The sequence below is a fragment of the Miniopterus natalensis genome, chromosome 1, assembly GCF_054644295.1.
Source record: "Miniopterus natalensis isolate mMinNat1 chromosome 1, mMinNat1.hap1, whole genome shotgun sequence".
NCBI lineage: Eukaryota > Metazoa > Chordata > Mammalia > Chiroptera > Miniopteridae > Miniopterus > Miniopterus natalensis.
The window spans coordinates 58,310,026-58,328,755 of record NC_142081.1 but is presented as its reverse complement, the minus strand read 5'-3'; the positions used below and the strand labels follow the sequence as shown (position 1 = coordinate 58,328,755).

The following is an 18,730-nucleotide window of genomic DNA, read 5'->3' as shown; positions in this document are numbered from 1 at the left end:
CAAGTTTTCTGCTAAAAATTTTTCTGATAGTCTTATGGGGTGTCTTGTACATAACAAGTTACCTTTTTCTTGCTGCTTTTAAGATTCTCTTTGTTTTTAACATTTGAAAATTTAATTGTAATGTATCTTGGTGTGGGTTCTTTAGATTCCTCTTTTTTTGTTATTCACTGGGGTCCTTGATCTGGATGTCTGTTTCTTTCCCCAGGTTAGGGAATATCTTAACCATATTTCTTTGAATAAGGTTTCTTCCCTTTTCTCTTCTCCTTCTGGGACTAATATAATGCATATATTGGTTCACTTGAGGGTGTCCTATAAATCTGTTAAGCTATCTTCACTCTTTTTTATGTTTTTTTCTTTCTTTTTGATCCTCTGATTGGATGAATTCCACTGCCCTATATTTGAATTAACTGATCCTTTCTTCCACTTGATCTAATCTGATATTGAAACCCTCTATTGAATTTTTCAGTTCAGTTATTGTATTTTTCATCTCTATGGTTTCTGTTTGGTATACTTTTTTATATTTTCTATCACTTTGTTGAAACTCTCTCTGTGTTCAGGCATTACTTTCTGATGTTGGTATTTGTTTGATTATTATTTTGAACTCTCTATCATGTAAATAACTTATCTCTATTTCATTAAAGTCACTTTCTGTAGACTAATAATGTTCTGTTGTTTGTAAGATACTCCCTTGTTTCATTTTCCTTGACTCTCTGTGTTGGTTTCTGCCCATTAGATAAAACATCCTCCTCTTCTAGTCCTAACAGACTGGTTTTGTGAAGGAGATGAACTTCATCACTCAGCCCGGCCTGAGCTCCTGGTTGCTTCTCAAGCTTTTGTGATTATCCAAGCAGCCATCTTTGTTCTTAGTTGCTGCTAGTAGTTGAGGATGTACCAAGACCCATCAGTGACCCAAAGGGGGGAATGTAGTCAGCACCTAGATGCAAGCTGATTAGAGGACCTCCAGGCAGTAGCTGTAAAAATTTGCAGTCATACTCCTTCCAGGGAGAAATTGGGAAATGGGTGTTTTGCCTGCTCCCTGTTTGCTGAGCCCTGAGGGGATAGTACACCCATTAACAACTGCTTCTTTGTTTGATATAACCCTGTGGAACTTATAAACATGAATAAACACTGTTGGCTATCAGAGTTAGATGATTTGGGGGCCTAATCCCCAGGTGGGAAACTTAAAAGTTGGGATGCTAGAAGTGTAGTCCAAATCTTTCACTCTTCATGGAGAGGCTGGGAGTTGGGGTTCCCTCCCAGTTGTATGGCACTATGCGGGGGGGGGGGGGGGGCGGTTTATGGAATGTCTCAGCCATTCCTGCCTGTTTTGATGTGGGTATTTTTTCAGTCACCAAATGTGTAGGACTCAGCAAGTTTCTGGATTTCTCTTAAAGTGAATTACTCCATGTGTAGCTTTACATTTGGTTCATCTGTGGGAAGAGAGAAATTCAGGAACCTCATATGTCACTGTCTTGGTCTGGAGTCCTCTGGAGTATTTTTTCCATCACTCTATGAACCTGCCTTCCTTATTGTCTCCATTCTTCTTTCCTTCTCGCTCTAAAAGAATTTTTTTAAAAGAATTCAATTGAAGTTCCCATTAGTCCCATTTATTCAACCATTCAAAAATTCATTAAGTATTTTATTTCTTACAATTGAATTGCCATGTCCAAGTCACATTTGTGACTTCCATGTCCTTAAGTGATTTCTCTCCAAATGACATCTTAAAAAAAAAAAGATTAGTTTGGCTCCTGGTTACTTAGCCTTCACCATGTAGAGTCATCTGTTTCCACCTTTTCATCCTGGTAAATATGATAACTGTATGGTTCAGGCTTCCATAGGAGAAGATGGGAAGGGAACCAACAAGGCTGGGGATGTTGGGCCTGTTAACCCCTCTTCTTTTCTTAATGCCATTTATATTTATTTCAGTTGTGCTGATGAGAGGGGTCATTATCCCAGCAAGTGTGTGGTGGAGCAGATCTTCATCCTAGGTCTCAAGAAGCAGCCATCTTCTGTGACCACCCACTCATCTGGTAAGGAAACAAGCCATTTATTTTTATAAACATAGACATATCTGAGGTGAAGAGATGATTAGCCCTAAAACTGGCATAATGTGCTTAGCCAAGTAGACTCTGCACTTTCTGGTAGAAGCCAAATATGCTAGTATCTAGATGGAGCAAGGCCATCCTGCTTCTCTTCATCAACTGGTCTTTCTGCTCACTGTAAGCTGTCCATGGTTTTTTTTAAGGTAAATTAATTTGGGCTTGAAATAATATTGTGGCTTCTCTGGATATTTTTAACAAAAACTGTAGATACCTGCAGCCCTATTCATGTTTATGGAGTTTCTTAAAGGACATAGGATGAGATATATCCTTTCTAACCTACTGAATTTCTTGGACAAAGTATTTTGTTCCTTCCAATCTTGCATTCAAAACAATGGAGTGTGCCTGGCTGGGCATAGCTCAGCAGTTGCAAATCAACCTAGGATCCAGGAGATCACAGTTCAATTCCCAATCAGGGCACACACCCGGGTTGTGGGCTTGATCCCCAGTGAGGGGTGTGCAGGAGGCAGCCGATCAATGTCTCTCTCTCTCTCCCTCTCCCTTCCTCTCTCTGAAATCAATAAAGATATAAAAAACAAAAAACAAAAAAACAGAAAACAAACAAACAAACAAAAAATGGAGTGTTTTGTATTTAAAAATGTATGGAAGTGCATGGGTAAAGATGGTAGGTAAAATACTCCAGAGTATAAGGTTTTATGACAGAGTCAGAAACATTTCAGATACAAAGAAAAAAATTTTCTCTCCTAGATGTTCATTAAGCGTTCCCTTTTATTGTCTTGATATTTAGAAAGTAAAGATCAGCCTGTGGCTTTTACATATTGTGCCAGAACATCCACCCTGAGCCTGGAGAAGCTCTCACTAAACATTGGAACTGACTGGGAGGTCCACATTAAGTGACAGAGAAGTGCATCTGGTGATGAGTACCGGGAGCGGCCTGTACCCTTCAACCTTTCCCTTGGCGTTTTTTGAGATTTGTGCTGTGTACTAATTGACTACTCTGGCTCAAAAAATCTTCCATTAGTCATCAGTTTACTAATGAATGATATATGTTAGTTTTTACATTTTTAGATGTATTAGTAATACTCCTTTAGATGTATTAGTAATACTCAAGCACCACCTCTTCTGGATGCAGGGAGCCCTGAAACATTTATAAAGTTTCTTATTTTCCATTGCTTCTTAGGCTGTGGCCCTGTGGTTAGCACCGCAGGCCAGTAAGTGGCTTCTCTTTGAGCATGGCAGGGTGGGTGTGTTTCATGTGAGATGTGGGCCATGCCCACTGACTGTGGCCCATCTGTGAAGGTTGCCTCTGGCAAAGTCACTCTGGCTATAGCAGCTGAGTTGCTCAAGGCCTATTTCCAAGTGAACAGCAGCCTTCGGCACCCCCCACAGTTATCTTTCACCCCCTTAGACATGGGCAAAACAATCCTTTTCTGCTTGCACTGCATACACTGCAGCAACAGGGAGTTTTTCTCCCTAGACATTGATTCAGGAGTACAAAGGTTCTTTTTTCTGTTGTGCTTTTTGGCCTCTAAAGTTCCAAATTAATCTTCTTAAAATTCTAATTTCTTTATATTAATTGTTTTTATTAAATACTGTCTTCTAAGCAAAGAATATTTGTACCATGGATACAATATAATTAATAATAATTAATTATATAATTAATAATAAGCTATAATTAATCATAATAAAATAGCCCGGCCGAGCGTGACTCAGTGGTTGAGCATCAACCTAGGATCCAGGCAAGTGGGGTTCGATTCCTGGTCAGGGTACATGCCTGGGTTGTGGGCTTGATCCCCACTTGGGGGCGTGCAGGAGGCAGCTGATCAGTGACTCTCTCATCATTGATATTTCTACCTCTCTCCTTCCCCTTTCCTCTCTCTGAAATCAATAAAGATATATTTAAAATAATAATAATAATAAATACCCATGTCCTCACCACTGAACTTCATGAATAGAACACATGGCTTTGACCTGGGTAACTAAGGCAAGTGAGGCACTTACCTTGGACACACACAAAAACTGTGTGACAAAAAACAACAACACAGTAACCAAAATAAACCATATTTAAATGCAACATTTTTAAAAATCAAAATTAATGCAGAAAATCCATAATTAACAAAATATACAAAATTTAAATACAGACAGCATCAGTATTACTGAGTTTTCCTTTTGCCTCTGGCTCCAGTACAGCTTGGTGTGGGATAGAATATACAACATACCTGTTCCTCAGGATGCTCCCTGCTCTGGAGACCCCAGTGACCTCCTGCTGCCTGCCACAGCATCTGCTGGGGCAGCCTCATGTCCTCAGCACTCCTCAACATGCACATTTTCTTTTCAGGCTTCCTCCACTTAGCAATTCGCTAACTGCCACCTCTGTGCCTTCTGTTCCCTGGGCCCCAATATCCACCCCTCCCTCTGCCTATGCACATCTGACCGTCTGTCCACTCCCAACTCAAATCCTACTTTGCCATTAAGCCTTTCTAACTACCCTAACACCCCCGTTGCCCTGCACCCATGAGCAGTGATTTTCCCCTCCTCTGAAATCCTGCCCCAGTTATATTACGTGCTCTAACTTAGCATTCTCAGGGATCATCCCGTAATGTTTCAGGTTTGTCTGCCTTGTTCCCCTGCTAGACTGTATGTTCCTCAAGAGCATATTATATTTGTCTTATATCTGCCAGAGCACCATTATACTTGGCTTTTAGCAAGCATTGACTATAACTGGTTAACTGATGGATTTGATTGATTAAAAAGTGAGAATTGAGTATATTTGTTTCTGATTCACTTTTCTGACATAGGGACTCTTCTCTCTAGAGGCATATACACTGTGCATTTCCTTGTGCACATATTTCATTGCATTAGTTGAGATTTGAGTTTGGCACTGTATATAAGCTCACATAGATATATGCAGATTCTTTGCTCTTATTTCTATAAGTTTTGCAATTAAGGAGAAAAGAAGAAGCCTACATCAGCTGAAGTTGTATTTCTTAGTTTCAAATTTCTCTTGCCTGAAAACTAGGTGCTCTTACCTAATACAAATGATGATTTTAATAGCATTTAAAGCTAAATAATTAAAACCTATATTCGGATCAACATTTATTACACATCTATTTTTCCATTTAAATATTTTTGGAGGAAAGAATGAAACAATAACTACTAGAGTAAATTACTGAGAAACTGCTCTATCTTGACCCAGAACTATACTGAAACATTTAACCAGAGACATTGAGTGGAGAGAAATATAGCCTGGGGTTGTTTTTCATTATTTCTGTTTTTATTGCATCTCACATTTTACCCACCTTCTATTTCTGAAGCTATGTACCAGAGAGCTGTGTGGGGCTGAGCTGGCCTATAGGTGTTCTGTTACCTTGTACTTCTTGATATGTTTTCTCAGGAAATTGGATTTTATGTAAGAAACTAGAACCGCTTCAACAGAGCTTCAAACGAAGCTCTAAAATGAATGCATGTGTCTTTCCCTCAAGACTTAAATGCCAAGGAATGAGTTGACAAATCAGTTTAAAAGCAGAAACTGGCTGCCCTGGCTGGGTGGCTCGGTTGGCTGGAGCATCATCCCATTCACCAAAAGGTTGTGGGTGTAACTGGTCTGGGCGTGTATGGGAGGCAACTGATCGATGTTTCTCTCTCACATCGATGTTTCTCTCTCCTTTCCTCTCTCTAAAATAAATTAAAAACAAACAAACAAAAACATATCCTAGGATGAGAATAAAAGAACAAAACAAAACAGAAACAGAAACTGCCCAATAAAAATATGGGCAAAAGAAATTAAAACAGACAAAATAAACATGAAAGATGCTCAGCCTTATTAATAATCAAACAAATGATTTTTTTAAAATTTTTCTTTGCCTGATTGGTCAGAGGGAAGACTGCAGTTCTGGAATTTGGTCTGTGTGCAGAATTCCTTCACTTTTTCACATCCCTTTCCGTATCAGGGTATTATAATGATAAACAGCAGAAACACAGTCAAAACACATAAATATCTGGAGCTGAATGGTTTTTAGCTCATAATTGACCAGCCTACCCAAAAGCCTTTTTGGTAATGGAATTCCTATGACAATATCAGGCATTTCAGTCTGCTTTTAAGATTCCATATATCAACCCCTTGGAATGTCCTGCATAATTCCAGCAGGGGCACTCTAGGCTAAAATAATGTCTCAGCCCAGGAAATAGCCAACAGCAGCTCCACTGGAAACAGATAATGAGGCCATATAACTAGCATTCTAGGAGAAATAAAGGGACACTGGCATCTGATATCAGATCTGCCTGTCCTATGACCAGCCTTGCTAAAGACTGCGGTGCCACAGCAAGGCCAGCCAGAAGGAGGCAGCTGCTTCTTGACAGTTGTTTCCAACAGGGCTGATGGTATTAGATTCCTCTTCAGTCAGAACTCGGGGAAGGGAAGCCCTGACTATTTATATGCAAGGATCCAGAGATCTTATGCCTAATTTATGTTACTGGAGTCTTAGGTATTTACCCCTTCACTGGAAATCGGGAGACCTGGAGTCTAGTTTGGTTCTGCAGTGAACTAGCTGAGTGATCTTTGCCATGTCATTTAATATCTCTAGGCCATGGTTTCCTCATCTGTTAAAGAGATAATCTCTAAAACAATAAGTTTTCCACGACTTAACTAAAATACAGCAGGTATCTCAAGTTTCCTCAGTCGTAAAATGGGATTAATGAAACCTGCAGGGTTGTCCTACAGATTAGAAATACCTATGCATATGGAAAGGAAAAAATAGTAACTTTACTTTTGAGAAAGCTGATAAACACCACCCTAGCCAAGTAGTCAAGGCTGACATCACCTATAATAAAACACATCAATATCATGTACCTCTAGATATGATTTAATGAGAAGGGCACACTACCTCTATGATATTCTTCCCCCAAATCTATAATCTTAGTCTAATTATGTGAAAAACATCAAGTCAAGGGACATCCTACAATACAACTGACAAGTACTCTTCAGAAGTGCCAAGGTCATGAGAGAGAAAGACTGTGGAACTGTCAGGGATTGAAGGACACTAAGGAGACATGACAACTGAAATTCAGGATCCTAATTTGGATACTGCAACAGAAGGAAGAAAAAAAAATTAGTGGAAGCACTGAATAAATACAACATATGTCTTGTAGTTTAGTTAATAGAATTATGCCAACATTAGCCTCTTGGTTTTGATCACTGTACCGTGGTTATATAAGGTGTAAACACTAGGGGAAGCTGGGGTGAAGGCTATACAGGAACTTTATGCACTTACTACCTTTGTGACACTTTCATAAGTCTAAAATTACTTTAAAATTTAAAAATTTTTAAACTATGGGATGTGGCTAGCTTATCCTAGGCACTTATTGAATGATAGGTGTTATAACAGTTGTTAAATCAAAGAAATATTTATTATTTGCTTCCAACAGTTGTTGAATCAAAGAAATATTTATTGGTGGAAAAGACAGTGATATGGAGCCATTAATTGGCCTTGTTGCTGCAATAGAAATCATTCCAGCCACAGATATTGCATGACCTTGGCTAAAAAAGAGGGCATCTGTAATACTTTCAACAATAAAGATTTTTCTTAAAAAACTAGTTCTTTATCCTTGAAGAGGCTTCTGTGAATTGAAATGTGCAGCTATTTATATGCTCATTTTCTACCCATTGCTCATGGGCTCAGTTTGGATTTCTTCCTGATAGTATGTATCACTACAGCCAGGTAGCTGAATAAACCTTGAGTTTGGACCTGCTAATCTGAGAGGGGGTTTTATCCACCGTAATGGGTAGAGCAGAATGAATAGCACTTTGCACTCTGTTTGATATTCCCACCCTGCTGTGATAATTCATTTCTGTCACACCCTCGTCTCAGTTGCTAACAGATGGAGCTGGCTTAGACAGCTGAACAAAGAAAGATCAACATGTGTGTGGCCCAGAGAGAGCTCCTCCCCCCAGGGGCAAATCAGCCAAGAAACTTTCACTACATTGGCAAAGCAATGAGAAATGTAAGTCCTCCTCACATAGGGAAAGTTCATTCAGGAAATGCACAACACGTATTTATTAAGAGCTTAACTCTGAGGGCGGAGTAGGGACACAGTTCCCATCTTCACAGAGCTTACAGTCTTATAAGCAGACAGGAAGTTCAAGAAACAAACAGTAAAATGTGGGTCACTGCTATGAATCTCAAGGTGGGATAGACAGAGCACTGAACTGGGACTCAAAACGTATGATGCTGGGGAAGAAAACTCCCCCTCTGCTCTCCATGCCATTGGTGAGTTAGAGGGTGGAAGACATTCTTTTTAGAGGCTCCTTTAGTGCAGGCAGGTAACAAGCCTCTGATTGGAGACACTGTGACCACATGATCCTGGCAGATTGCACCTACCCTGGTGCTGTACACGTGGAAGATGTTCACGCTCGTAGAGTGAGTGCTGCCTGGCACCAATGAGTGCCTGTCACTCAACTCGATCTAACCTTAAAGTAACATTAACTTCAGGCCATCTAACAACATTTATTGAGTACTTAAGACAATCCTGGCACTATTAAATGTTTTACATAAATTAACTTAATTTTTACAACTGCATAGCAGAATGACTATCATTATACACATTTTATAGGTGAGAAAACTGAGACATTGGAAAAAAGGAAGAAGTAACTCACCTAACGTTAGATAGGCACAGCCGGTGAACAGCGGGCCCAGACTGGGAACCTCAGCAGTCAGCCCTCAGAGGCTGCCCTCCTCTATCTGCCTCTCCAAGAGTAGCAGTAAAGATCTTTGGGCATTTCCTTGGAGGTCCAGGAGGATAGGCTAATGGTTCCTACAAGGTGCAACTCCAGGCACAGGGCTCCCCAAACTGCAACCCCAGGGATCAAGAGCCTGGTTGTACTCCCTATTTCAGCTGTCACTTCCCACCTTCTCTCATAGCCTCTAACCTTGGGAACAGGCAGGGCTGCAGTCTGAGACAAGCATCCACTCAGCCACACTTGGAATGCAGCCATCTCCTTACAGCCTGTGTAGCAGCTACAGTGGGCAGAGGCAAGGCAGAGGCCAGGCAGACACTGCCCTTCCCCAGAGCCCTGAAACCAACTTTCGGTATGACATCCCTGGACTTGACCACCAGCCTGGTTCAGTATCCAGTTCCAACTCTAACTCAAGTGACTGACGTGGCATGCCGGGATAAAGTGTATTCAGATGCACTTTGTTTATTCTGGGGGTGGGGAGAGACAAGAGGTGGCTATATCAAGTGGGCAAGAAGGGACAACTGAGGACTGCTGAGTGGCATTTTCCATCTGGACAGCTCTACTCAGCGCTGACACCAGAACATTCTAGAAGAGTTACCAACTCCAATTGAAATGTTCTGATATCCTAGAGTTTTAGAAAGTAAAAATCATGCCCTCAAAAATGCCTAGAATATTCTCCCAGAATTCAGTATCTCACCCTTGTTAGCATTTTTCCCCAACAGTTTTCCAATAATTTGGTGTCCAATAATTTGATAGTCTGTGAAACAGACAATTCAATAACACATCAGCAGTTCTTTGCTAATTTTCAGTGTTCAACTTACTCGAATATTTCTCTTTCGTTTCCTGACAACACCAGGACTTAACGGCAGCACGCAAACGCCCCGAGCCGGGTCCTTCTCTCTCGACCACAGTCCAAGCTGCAGGCTAGCCTCTCTCTTGCTCTCATACTCATGATCTTTTTTCAGGTCTATTTTTAGTTTTCCTGGCTCAAGCTTCTTCAGGCCACTGTAACACAAGCCTCACTCTCTTTCTCTCCCTCTGGCATGTATGCTGCTGGTAGGAGCCCCCCAGGTAAAAACTGGGGCATAAACCCTTTAGCTCTCCTTCCTCAGGAAAGCGTATGGCTTCGGGATCACAGCTCAGTTTTTAAGACGGACGCAAGCTGGACGACCTTCTGATGGGCTTTAAACTTTGAATTGGATGTGGACATTTTTCTCTCAGATGACAGAATCACCCCAACTTCCCCTTTGCAGTTGCTTCCTTTCCTTGAAGGTAGCTGTATCTTGTTTTCTTTAAAAATCTGTTCCTTCCATATTTGCCTGCCATGCCAACGGTCATCAGCCCATCTGTGGCCCCGCAGACAGGGGCCGAGCCCAAGTCCCCAGGGCCAGTTCCCCACCCAGCCCAGGGCAAGACCACTGAGGCTGGGGGCGCCAACCCAAGTGGCATCTACTCAGCCATCATCAGCCGCAATTTTCCTATTATCGGAGTGAAAGAGAAGACATTTGAGCAGCTTCACAAGAAATGTCTAGAAAAGAAGGTTCTTTATGTGGATCCTGAGTTCCCACCGGATGAGACCTCTCTCTTTTATAGCCAGAAGTTCCCCATCCAGTTCGTCTGGAAGAGACCTCCGGTGAGTAGCTTACTGGTTGCTGGCTGGGTTTTGGCCTCAGGAGTCCTCCCACTCAGCACCTCCCCACGGCTCCAAGGTGCGCATGGCGCTGGGGGAAGGGTCCTGGCAGCAGCTCCGCCAGCTCTGTCCTCCAGTGAGGCAGGGCTGCTCCTCTCTTTTGCTCTCTCTCTCTCTTTCTGAAAAACATTCTGCTTTCTATAAAAGTAATTGGAATTCTGTTTAATTCATCCTATAAAAATAAATATTCCTTTCCCAAAACATATTCCAAACAATCTAGATCTGGCCTCTCTGTTTAAATATCTTGCATCTTTATAAGATTCCTTTAATTTCTTGGGCAACAGTCATGATGTTCTTCTTCAGTTTGCCAGTAGCCCTGTCTTTGTGAAACACAGAAGCCCTGGAGAGAGGGGAGTGGCAGGCAAAGACTACTTCTTCATGCATAAAATGTTAGGATTGGAAGGAGAAACACTGGCAATTGTTTTGTCCATATACCTCGCCTCACAAATGAGGAAATAAAGGCATGCCAGAGTGAATTATATCCAGAGAGCCCATGACAGCCTAGATTTAAACCCTTTCTCCTCTAGCTAACTCTTCCAGCCTCCAGGTTTCATTTACAGTGATCCCTGGCTCCCTCCTCTGATCATACCGCCAGTATGGCTCATGTTCTTAATTCAAAAACTATTTGCTGAGCATCTACTAGAGCCAGAAACCAGGCAAGTACCTGGGGAGAGAGCAGTGAGTAAGAAAGACAAAAATTCCTGCTCTCCTGGGGCCTAGCTTCCTGAGGGGAAGATGGGCATTGAACAAGGGTGACTGTCAGGAGACAATGTCCAGGGAGCTATGGGACCATCAGGCAAGGAAAGCTCACCTGGTCCAGGGAAGTAAAGCCTCCCTGAGGAAATAATTTACCCTGAGGCTCAAAGCTATTGATTAGTTTGATCAAGTTAGGTTGAGGCCCAGTGCTATTCATTAGCCATGTTTTTCTTTTTAACCTGAAATGAAATATCCAATAACCCTGTTCTCACCCTGCGTGTTCCACAGGGCTCCTTTCCTCTCCTGACAGTTCTGCGGCGAGGCCCATGACTGTCTCCAGGGCCCTCAGTTTAGAAGTGAGGACTTGAAAGAACTTTAGTCTTTAACTCAGTTGCTGCCCTGCTGCTAGGGTACTGGGACATGTCACACACACACACGCACACAGAAATATCTTCAACAACACCACTCCAGCGCCCCCACCCATGCCTTCAGGATGAGTCCAAACCCCTTGGCTGAGATATGGGCCCTTCTCAAGCTGGCCTTGCCCCTCTGTGCATCTCATCTTCACCCTCTCCCCTTGGGCCCTGACATATTCAGCTGTTCTCTTGTTCCAAGTCTTCTCATACCTGGAGGCCTTTGCCTGTGCTGTCCATCCGTCTGTCTGGAATACCCTTGTTTTCACCTCATTGACTCTTCCTCACCCTCTCTCCAAAACCCTGTTCAGGTGTTCCTTCCTTCAAGCTTTCTCACTTCTGTTGTCCATCTTCTGAGATCAAGGGCCATTCCTGCTCATCTTTTGACCCTCTTGCCCAGCAACGGGCCAGGCCCCCAGTAGGTCCTCAGCTGCTGCTGGTGAATGAAACCCCACATCTGAAGCACTGAGCACTGAGAGAAGAAATCCCTGCCTGCCAAGGCTGGGAGCTCCTAAAAGCCTTTTCTAATACAACTGTGAGAAAAAGCAAAAAAAAAAAAAAGTATATATACTGTGCTTAGTGACATCATTGCTGGATTTTAGCCTTAAAAGTTAGATTTCCATAGTAATAAAAATGTTTTAAGGTTCTGTAATGCTCTAAGTACTAGATCGATCCTAAAACTTATACTGTCAATATCAGTGTGACATGAGGGGCACCGATAGACCTGTCTGTCCCAAACTTTGCTCCTACCACCAACAAAAGTCCTGAATTTTCTACTGTTGCTAAAGGTCTAGGTAGCAAAGCCCACTTTGGGTTTAAATGCCCCTTTTCCTGGGGTAAAATTGAGGGAACACTGCCTATTGGGTTTATTATCATAAATTAGCACATAGAATAAGAGATGGTCAGAGTTGGAATGAATCTCAGAGATGTGGTCCAGCCCCTCACATACAGACAGGAGAGGTGATTAAGGTCCAGAAAGGGCAAATGACTTATTCATAGTCACACAAGTTGGTTGAAATTGAAAAACTGGAATGACTTCAGAACTTTCTGAAACAGAAAGCACTCTCGGGAGTCATAAGTTTTCCTTGTACTCCACAGGTGTAGTCACCTTTGCCAGGCTTGAGCAGTCTGAAAAGGAGACTATGTCTAGGAGAGGCCTTCCTGCTTTTACTGTCTAACACACAGAATCACTGAAAACCAGTATGATCTTTTTCCCCACAATCGAGAATTACTTATTACAACCAGATGATGATAATGATGATGATGAAGGGAGAATTATTCTCAGCCAATGATCATTCTAGTTAAGATAACATGCTGCACTTTCAGTCTTTCCCTCCTGCAAAATGATAGACTCAGGTCACCTGTCCCCGGCACACCTATAATCTCTCCTCCCACCTGCTGACCTGAGTGACCTCACTGCCTTTCCTTCTCTATTAGAGAGAGTCTCCAGGCCAAAACAACCTGATTCGTCTCCCCTTTTCTTACATGACCTATTTCTAGGATCAGAAGGCAAACAGCCCTGCCAGCATGGCTTAGCCGTTAAGCATCGACCTATGATCCAGGAGACCTCAGTTTGATTCCCGGTCAGGACACATGCCCGGGTTGCAGGCTCGATCCCCAGCAGGGGACATGCAAGGGGCAGCCTGTCAATGACTCTCTCTCATCATTGATGTTTTTATCTCTCTCTCTGAAATCAATAAAATATATTTAAAGAAAAAAGAAAGCAAACAAACCATATAATACTTCCCAATTGTTAAACCACATTTTCTTGATGACAAACCCCTGGGTAGACAAGAATGGTTTCTAGAATAGAGCTTCTGGGAGACTGATTACTCTTGCCCAGTATCACTGTGGACAGGTGTGGGAGGGAAACAAATGTGCCATTCTGTGCGGTGGGGACTTCAGTCACACAACACTGCTGGCCTCTCTCCTCCCCTGGATGGATTTGTAAAGAGAACCTGACCTGTGAAGCTCAGTCCTTGTCTTCCTTTTCCCTCCGGGGAGCAAGCTACCTGCTCCTCCCCTGGCAAGCTGTACAGAGGCAGGTCCTCATAGAGAATCCTGCAGAGGTCCTGGGCCACCTGCCACTACTGGAGAACAGTAATGATAACTGATCTTGATTGAGAACTCATCATATGATAGTAATTATTTTAAGTGCTTCCTTATATTAACTCATTTAATCTTCACAACAACCCTGTGAGGTAAATACTATTATTGTCCCCACTTTACAAATGAGAAAACTGAGTCTCAGAGGGATAAATAACTTGCTACAGACTTCCCAGTTAGTAAAGTTTGGAATTGGGATTTGAACCCAGGCAATCTGGCTCTAGAACCCCAGCTCTTAACGATGAACTCTATCTAATTCCGGGGTTTAGAAGCCAATATCAGATTTATCAACAATAAATGTGGCATCTTGGACTCCTCCTGCCCAACACTTACGTCTTATTCCTCCACTAGTTCAAAACTCAGGCATGGAAACAAGGTGTCATTTATTGGGTCTCCACAAGCTGTAACAGGCACTGAATGATGCCTCAGGGTTTGGCCCCTGGAAGCAGCAGCCTCTGTGAGCTGTAGATAGAATGGCACAGTGGCTAAGAGCCCAGTCTCACCAGGTTCAAGTCCTGGCCCTGCTACTTAACACTCGGGTAATCATGGTCATGTATTTTTCTCTTTGCCATAAATTTCCCATCTGAAAAATGGAGAGTAATCAAAATAGAAGAACCTATCTCATAAAGTTGATAAGAAGATTAAATGAGTTAATGCATATCCAACGTTTGAAGAATGACCGGCACCTGAGTGAGAGCCCAATAAACATGTTGTGCAGTCTTATCACCACCTACATCCGCTGTGCAGCCTTGAAAAGAGGCAACACATCTTTCCAGCTTAATATGTGTCTGGGACCAATCAAGATATCAACCAGAGCAATGTATTTGTGTCCTTCATACTTGATCTAAATAAATCAGTCCAACTGAACATGAGGATATGTATGTGAACAGGCCTCTCAGGGGCAGGTGATTGCTTGTTCTTTAGGACAATTCCAGTCATCCACATTAAATACAAAATGTGTGTTTTGATGTGGAAATGCAAGTGTATCAAGCGCCTCCAACTTATCCTCCAGCTTTTCCCCTAGGAAATCTTCTCTTCCTCCTCTGCCCTCCATTCTCCTGGGGCTGGTAGCTGGCACTCCACATTTTCTCTTTGCAACTTTCTGCTCGGCTTTCTGTTTCCACTGGCTGTTGTGGGAATTTACCACCTTCCCTTATCGCCAGATCCAGTGCTTTATACTTTACTGGCAGCGACTAGATCTCCTGGTCATAGGCTTCTCAACCTACCTCTTTCCTCAAATCCTGTTTCCATCCCTCCATCATGGCCCCACTTTTTGCTAGGTCAGAGCTGGGTCTCATCTTCACCCACATTTCTCTAGTGTATGCCTTCCCTCTTCCCTGTTATTATGATTACAACCCCATACACATTGGTGCTTTGCCCAGTTGGTCTGACCTGGCTCTTGGCCTTGTTCTTCTGCACAACTTGGGCCAACTAGTTCCCTCCTGGACCTGAGGAAACCTTCTCCCAGACAGACAGCAGCCCCTTTGGAGCCCTTTATACTCCAAACAGGTGACTTTATTCCCTATAGTTCCCAAACCTGGAAATCTTTTGAATTAGACTCTTTTTAAGGACAGGGTTTATGTAAGTTTCCGAGGCTGCAATTCATCATGAACCACATTTCACCAAGTCTAGAAGATTTTGGTGTTGGTACTTTCCTGATCTTATCAGAAGGTGTCCAAAGAAGGTCATGACCACCACCCAGCTAAAGGCAATTGAAGGAAACTTTCTAATGTAATGTTAGAAGGGTGATGTTAGAATGTAAGGGGGGGTGCCTTAGAATGGAAAAATAAGACAAATAAGACCTGTTTCCCCTTAACCCAGCTCTGCCATCCCCTTTCTACTACTCTTCTCAAATCATTTCTTTCTCCCACACCGCCTATCAGCATGGATCCAACCATACCTACTGGGTTTTGCTGCTGTCTGTCTGACCTGGTCTCCTGCCCCTTCCTGAGACCTCATTACCCAGGCAAAACCAACTTCTCTCTTGTCCCAGGACTGTTACACTAGGGGGTGGAAAATCATTGCATTATTTAGATGAGGTCTTGTTACTATTACAAAATTATCTTTGATTTTTTGCACCTGTGTAGCCAAGTGTGTTTAACAAAGCTGAATCCTTGGTATGGCAGATTCTTCCACTTCTCTCAAGAGGAAAACTCATAAGGAAAAATTAGGAAGATATTTGAGTAATTTCTCCCTGGGGGTGCACATGATTGTTTTCTATGGAAAAACAAGGGGAAAATTTGCCCCTTACATATAATAGGAGGAGAGCTAGAAACCAAAGAGGGGTGGGGAAATCAACAAGCCAGGAGGCCACACGCCCCAGTGTCCCTCCCCTTGACCTGGCCCCCATCATCTTTACTAATGATAAACTTGTGAAATGCCTGAGGCAAGCAACTTTTGGGTAAAGGGCGGAAGTTAGTACCTTGATTTTTACAGGCAGGACTGAGCCAACACACCGGAAGTCAGAGTGTGGAAAGCACAGGGGTGGAGAGAAAGAGGGAAGCATAAAGACAAAAACCACCAGGGACCCACTGAACCCTGGTGGGGGTGAAGAGGCTCTGCCCTCTCAGAGGCTATGGGGGGGGGGGTGATATCTGCAGGGAACTGGGCGGCCCTGCTAACACCTGGGAAGCATTCTGCTGAAGAGAAGCTGACGCTTGCTTTACCATTTTCACCCAACCTTCAAGTTTAAATAATCACCATCAGAGCTTTTAGAAGTTTATTACATATGCCCAGAACACCAGGAATAGAGAATGAAAACTACTATTAAAAACTCCTTACAGCCTGGTCGGTGTGGCTCAGCGGTTGAGCATCGACCTAGGATCCAGGAGATTGAGGTTTGATTATGGGTCAGGGCACATGCCCGGGTTGCGGGCTCGATCCCCAGCAGGGGGCGTGCAGGAGGCAGCCGATCAATGACTCTCATCATTGATGTTTCTCTCTCTCTCTCCCCCTCTCCCTTCCTCTCTCTGAAATCAATAAAAAGACATTTTTTAAAAACCTCCTTGTAAATCATAAGATGTTTGGGAACTGCTTTCGGCTATTCCAGGTAGATGGACATCTTTCCTGATGTTTTGAAGGGGAAACAGATGCCCCCTCTCCTCCAATAACCTACAGTTAGTACCTTTCACAGTCTGAAAATCCATCCTTATTTCTAGCCAGAACTCTCCCAGCCACAATTTTAACACATTATCTCTAGCTCAGAACCAGAAGACAGTGAAATAGAGTTGGCTGATTTCCTCTGTATAGTAATTCTCCCTATTCGTGAGTAATGTCATCCTTTCTTTACTTGCTTCAGCTCAGATACTCATAAAACTCCTCCAGCGTTACCCCATAGGTGTTAGTTTTCCAGCGCTGAAGAGGCCAGTGCTATCTGTGCTCCATACACAGTCAATCCTCATTATTCGTGGATACTTGTGAATTCACCTGCTCACTAAAATTCACTTGCAGCCCCACAATCAATACCCATGGTGCTTGTGCGGTCCTTTGTGGACATGTGTAAGGCAGTGAAAAATTTGAACCTCCCTACCCGCACTTCCCCAACTGAATGAAGTCCAACAAAGCGACACTCTGCCTTCTTCTTTCAGTCCTTTTTACAGTCGATTTAGTGTCATATTTTTCACATTTTTGTGCTTCTTATTGGTGATTTCTCTGCTTAAAATGTCCCTCAAGCCTAGTGCTGAAGTGCTGTCTAATGTTCCTAAGTTCAAGAAGGTTGTGATGTGCCTCAGGCAGAAAATACGGGTGTTAGATAAGCTTCATTCAGGCATGAATGATGGTGCTGTTGGCTGTGAGTTCAATATTAATAAATCAATAATATTTTGTTTAAATAAGGTGCCTTTAAACAAAAACACACACAAAATAAGGTTGTGTATTTATCGGTTGATCACAATCAGAGAGACTTCCAGGAACTTAATTCTGTATTTCCTCTAGGAGCAATAGCTCAGGATTCACTAATTCGGAGTTCACAGCAACTTTATAGAACATAACTACCATGAACATTGAGACTCTGACTGTACTTCCTATATGCTCTGTATTCTTTTTTTTTTCTTTTTTTAAAAAATATATATTTATTGGTTTCAGAGAGAGGGAGAGAGAGAGAAAGAAACATCAATGATGAGAGAGTCATTGATCAGCTGCCTCCTGCACGCCCCCGACTGGGGATTGAGCCAGCAACCCAGGCATGTGCCCTGACCAGGAATCGAACCCCGATCGCCTGGATCCTAGGTCGACGCTCAACCACTGAGCCATGCCCAGCCGGGCATGCTCTGTATTCTTAAATATCACAACTCGAAACAATATTAAGAGTGTGATCAGGCCCGGGCAGTGTGGCTCAGTGGTTGAGCGTCAACCTAGGATCCAGGAGATGGAGGTTTGATTCTTGGTCAGGGCACATGCCCGGGTTTCAGGCTCCATCCCCAGCAGGGGGCCTGCAGGAGGCAGCTAGTCAATAACAACTCTCTCATCACTGATGTTTCAACTCTCTCTCTCCTCCCTTCCTCTCTCTGAAATCAGTAAATTTTATATTTAAAAAAGAAAAAGAAAGAAAGGGGGCAAAATGCAGAGGACAGCTGACCACCAACTTCCTAGGACCTAGTTGCTTGGCCCTTACATCAGCACTCAAGTCGGAAACCTCTTGCAACCCATGCTGACACCAGAGGTCTCTTGCTCTGATGACATCTTCCATGTGCCCCATGGCCTCTCTAATTAACACCTCACCCTGTGCATCTTCCCAGGCGAGGGTTCACTTGACCTGTGCTACTGAATTCTGAAGAGAAGAAATCCTAGGTTGACACAAAATAAAAGTCACTCCATGCCAGTGTGAGATGGGAGGAAGGGAACAGAAGTGCGGAAACACTTAGGCTGTGAGCAGTGAGCCCTCTGCTCTTAGGGCACAGTCACTGTAGAGCTGCTTCTCTCAGGGTTATTATTTATCTTTCCAGTGAATCTGGTCTTGCAGGAGGTCTGCTTGTAATCTGTTTGAGAGAGTCATCTTCTGTCAGACAGTTTAGAGAGAAGTGGGATCACTGGG

The 18,730-nt window shown here is 43.0% G+C and overlaps 2 protein-coding genes across 5 annotated transcripts in view; both read left to right on the top strand.

Annotated features, from left to right (window-relative positions):
* GANC (glucosidase alpha, neutral C) overlaps positions 1-4,827 on the top strand; it is a 68,841-nt gene extending 64,014 nt beyond the window's left edge. The window contains exons 23-24 of the mRNA XM_016212331.2: positions 1,927-2,030; positions 2,848-4,827. Of these exons, the coding sequence (XP_016067817.2) occupies positions 1,927-2,030; positions 2,848-2,957 (214 nt within the window). The 3' untranslated portion in view covers positions 2,958-4,827. The remainder of the gene's footprint in view (positions 1-1,926; positions 2,031-2,847) is intronic.
* Positions 4,828-9,877: 5,050 nt separating this feature from the next.
* The window catches only part of CAPN3 (calpain 3), a 47,796-nt gene continuing 38,943 nt past the window's right edge, over positions 9,878-18,730 (top strand). For all 4 annotated transcript variants that reach the window (XM_016212298.2, XM_087822012.1, XM_016212297.2 and 1 more), the window contains exon 1: positions 9,878-10,426. In XM_016212298.2, the coding sequence (XP_016067784.2) occupies positions 10,118-10,426 (309 nt within the window). In that variant the 5' untranslated portion in view covers positions 9,878-10,117. The remainder of the gene's footprint in view (positions 10,427-18,730) is intronic.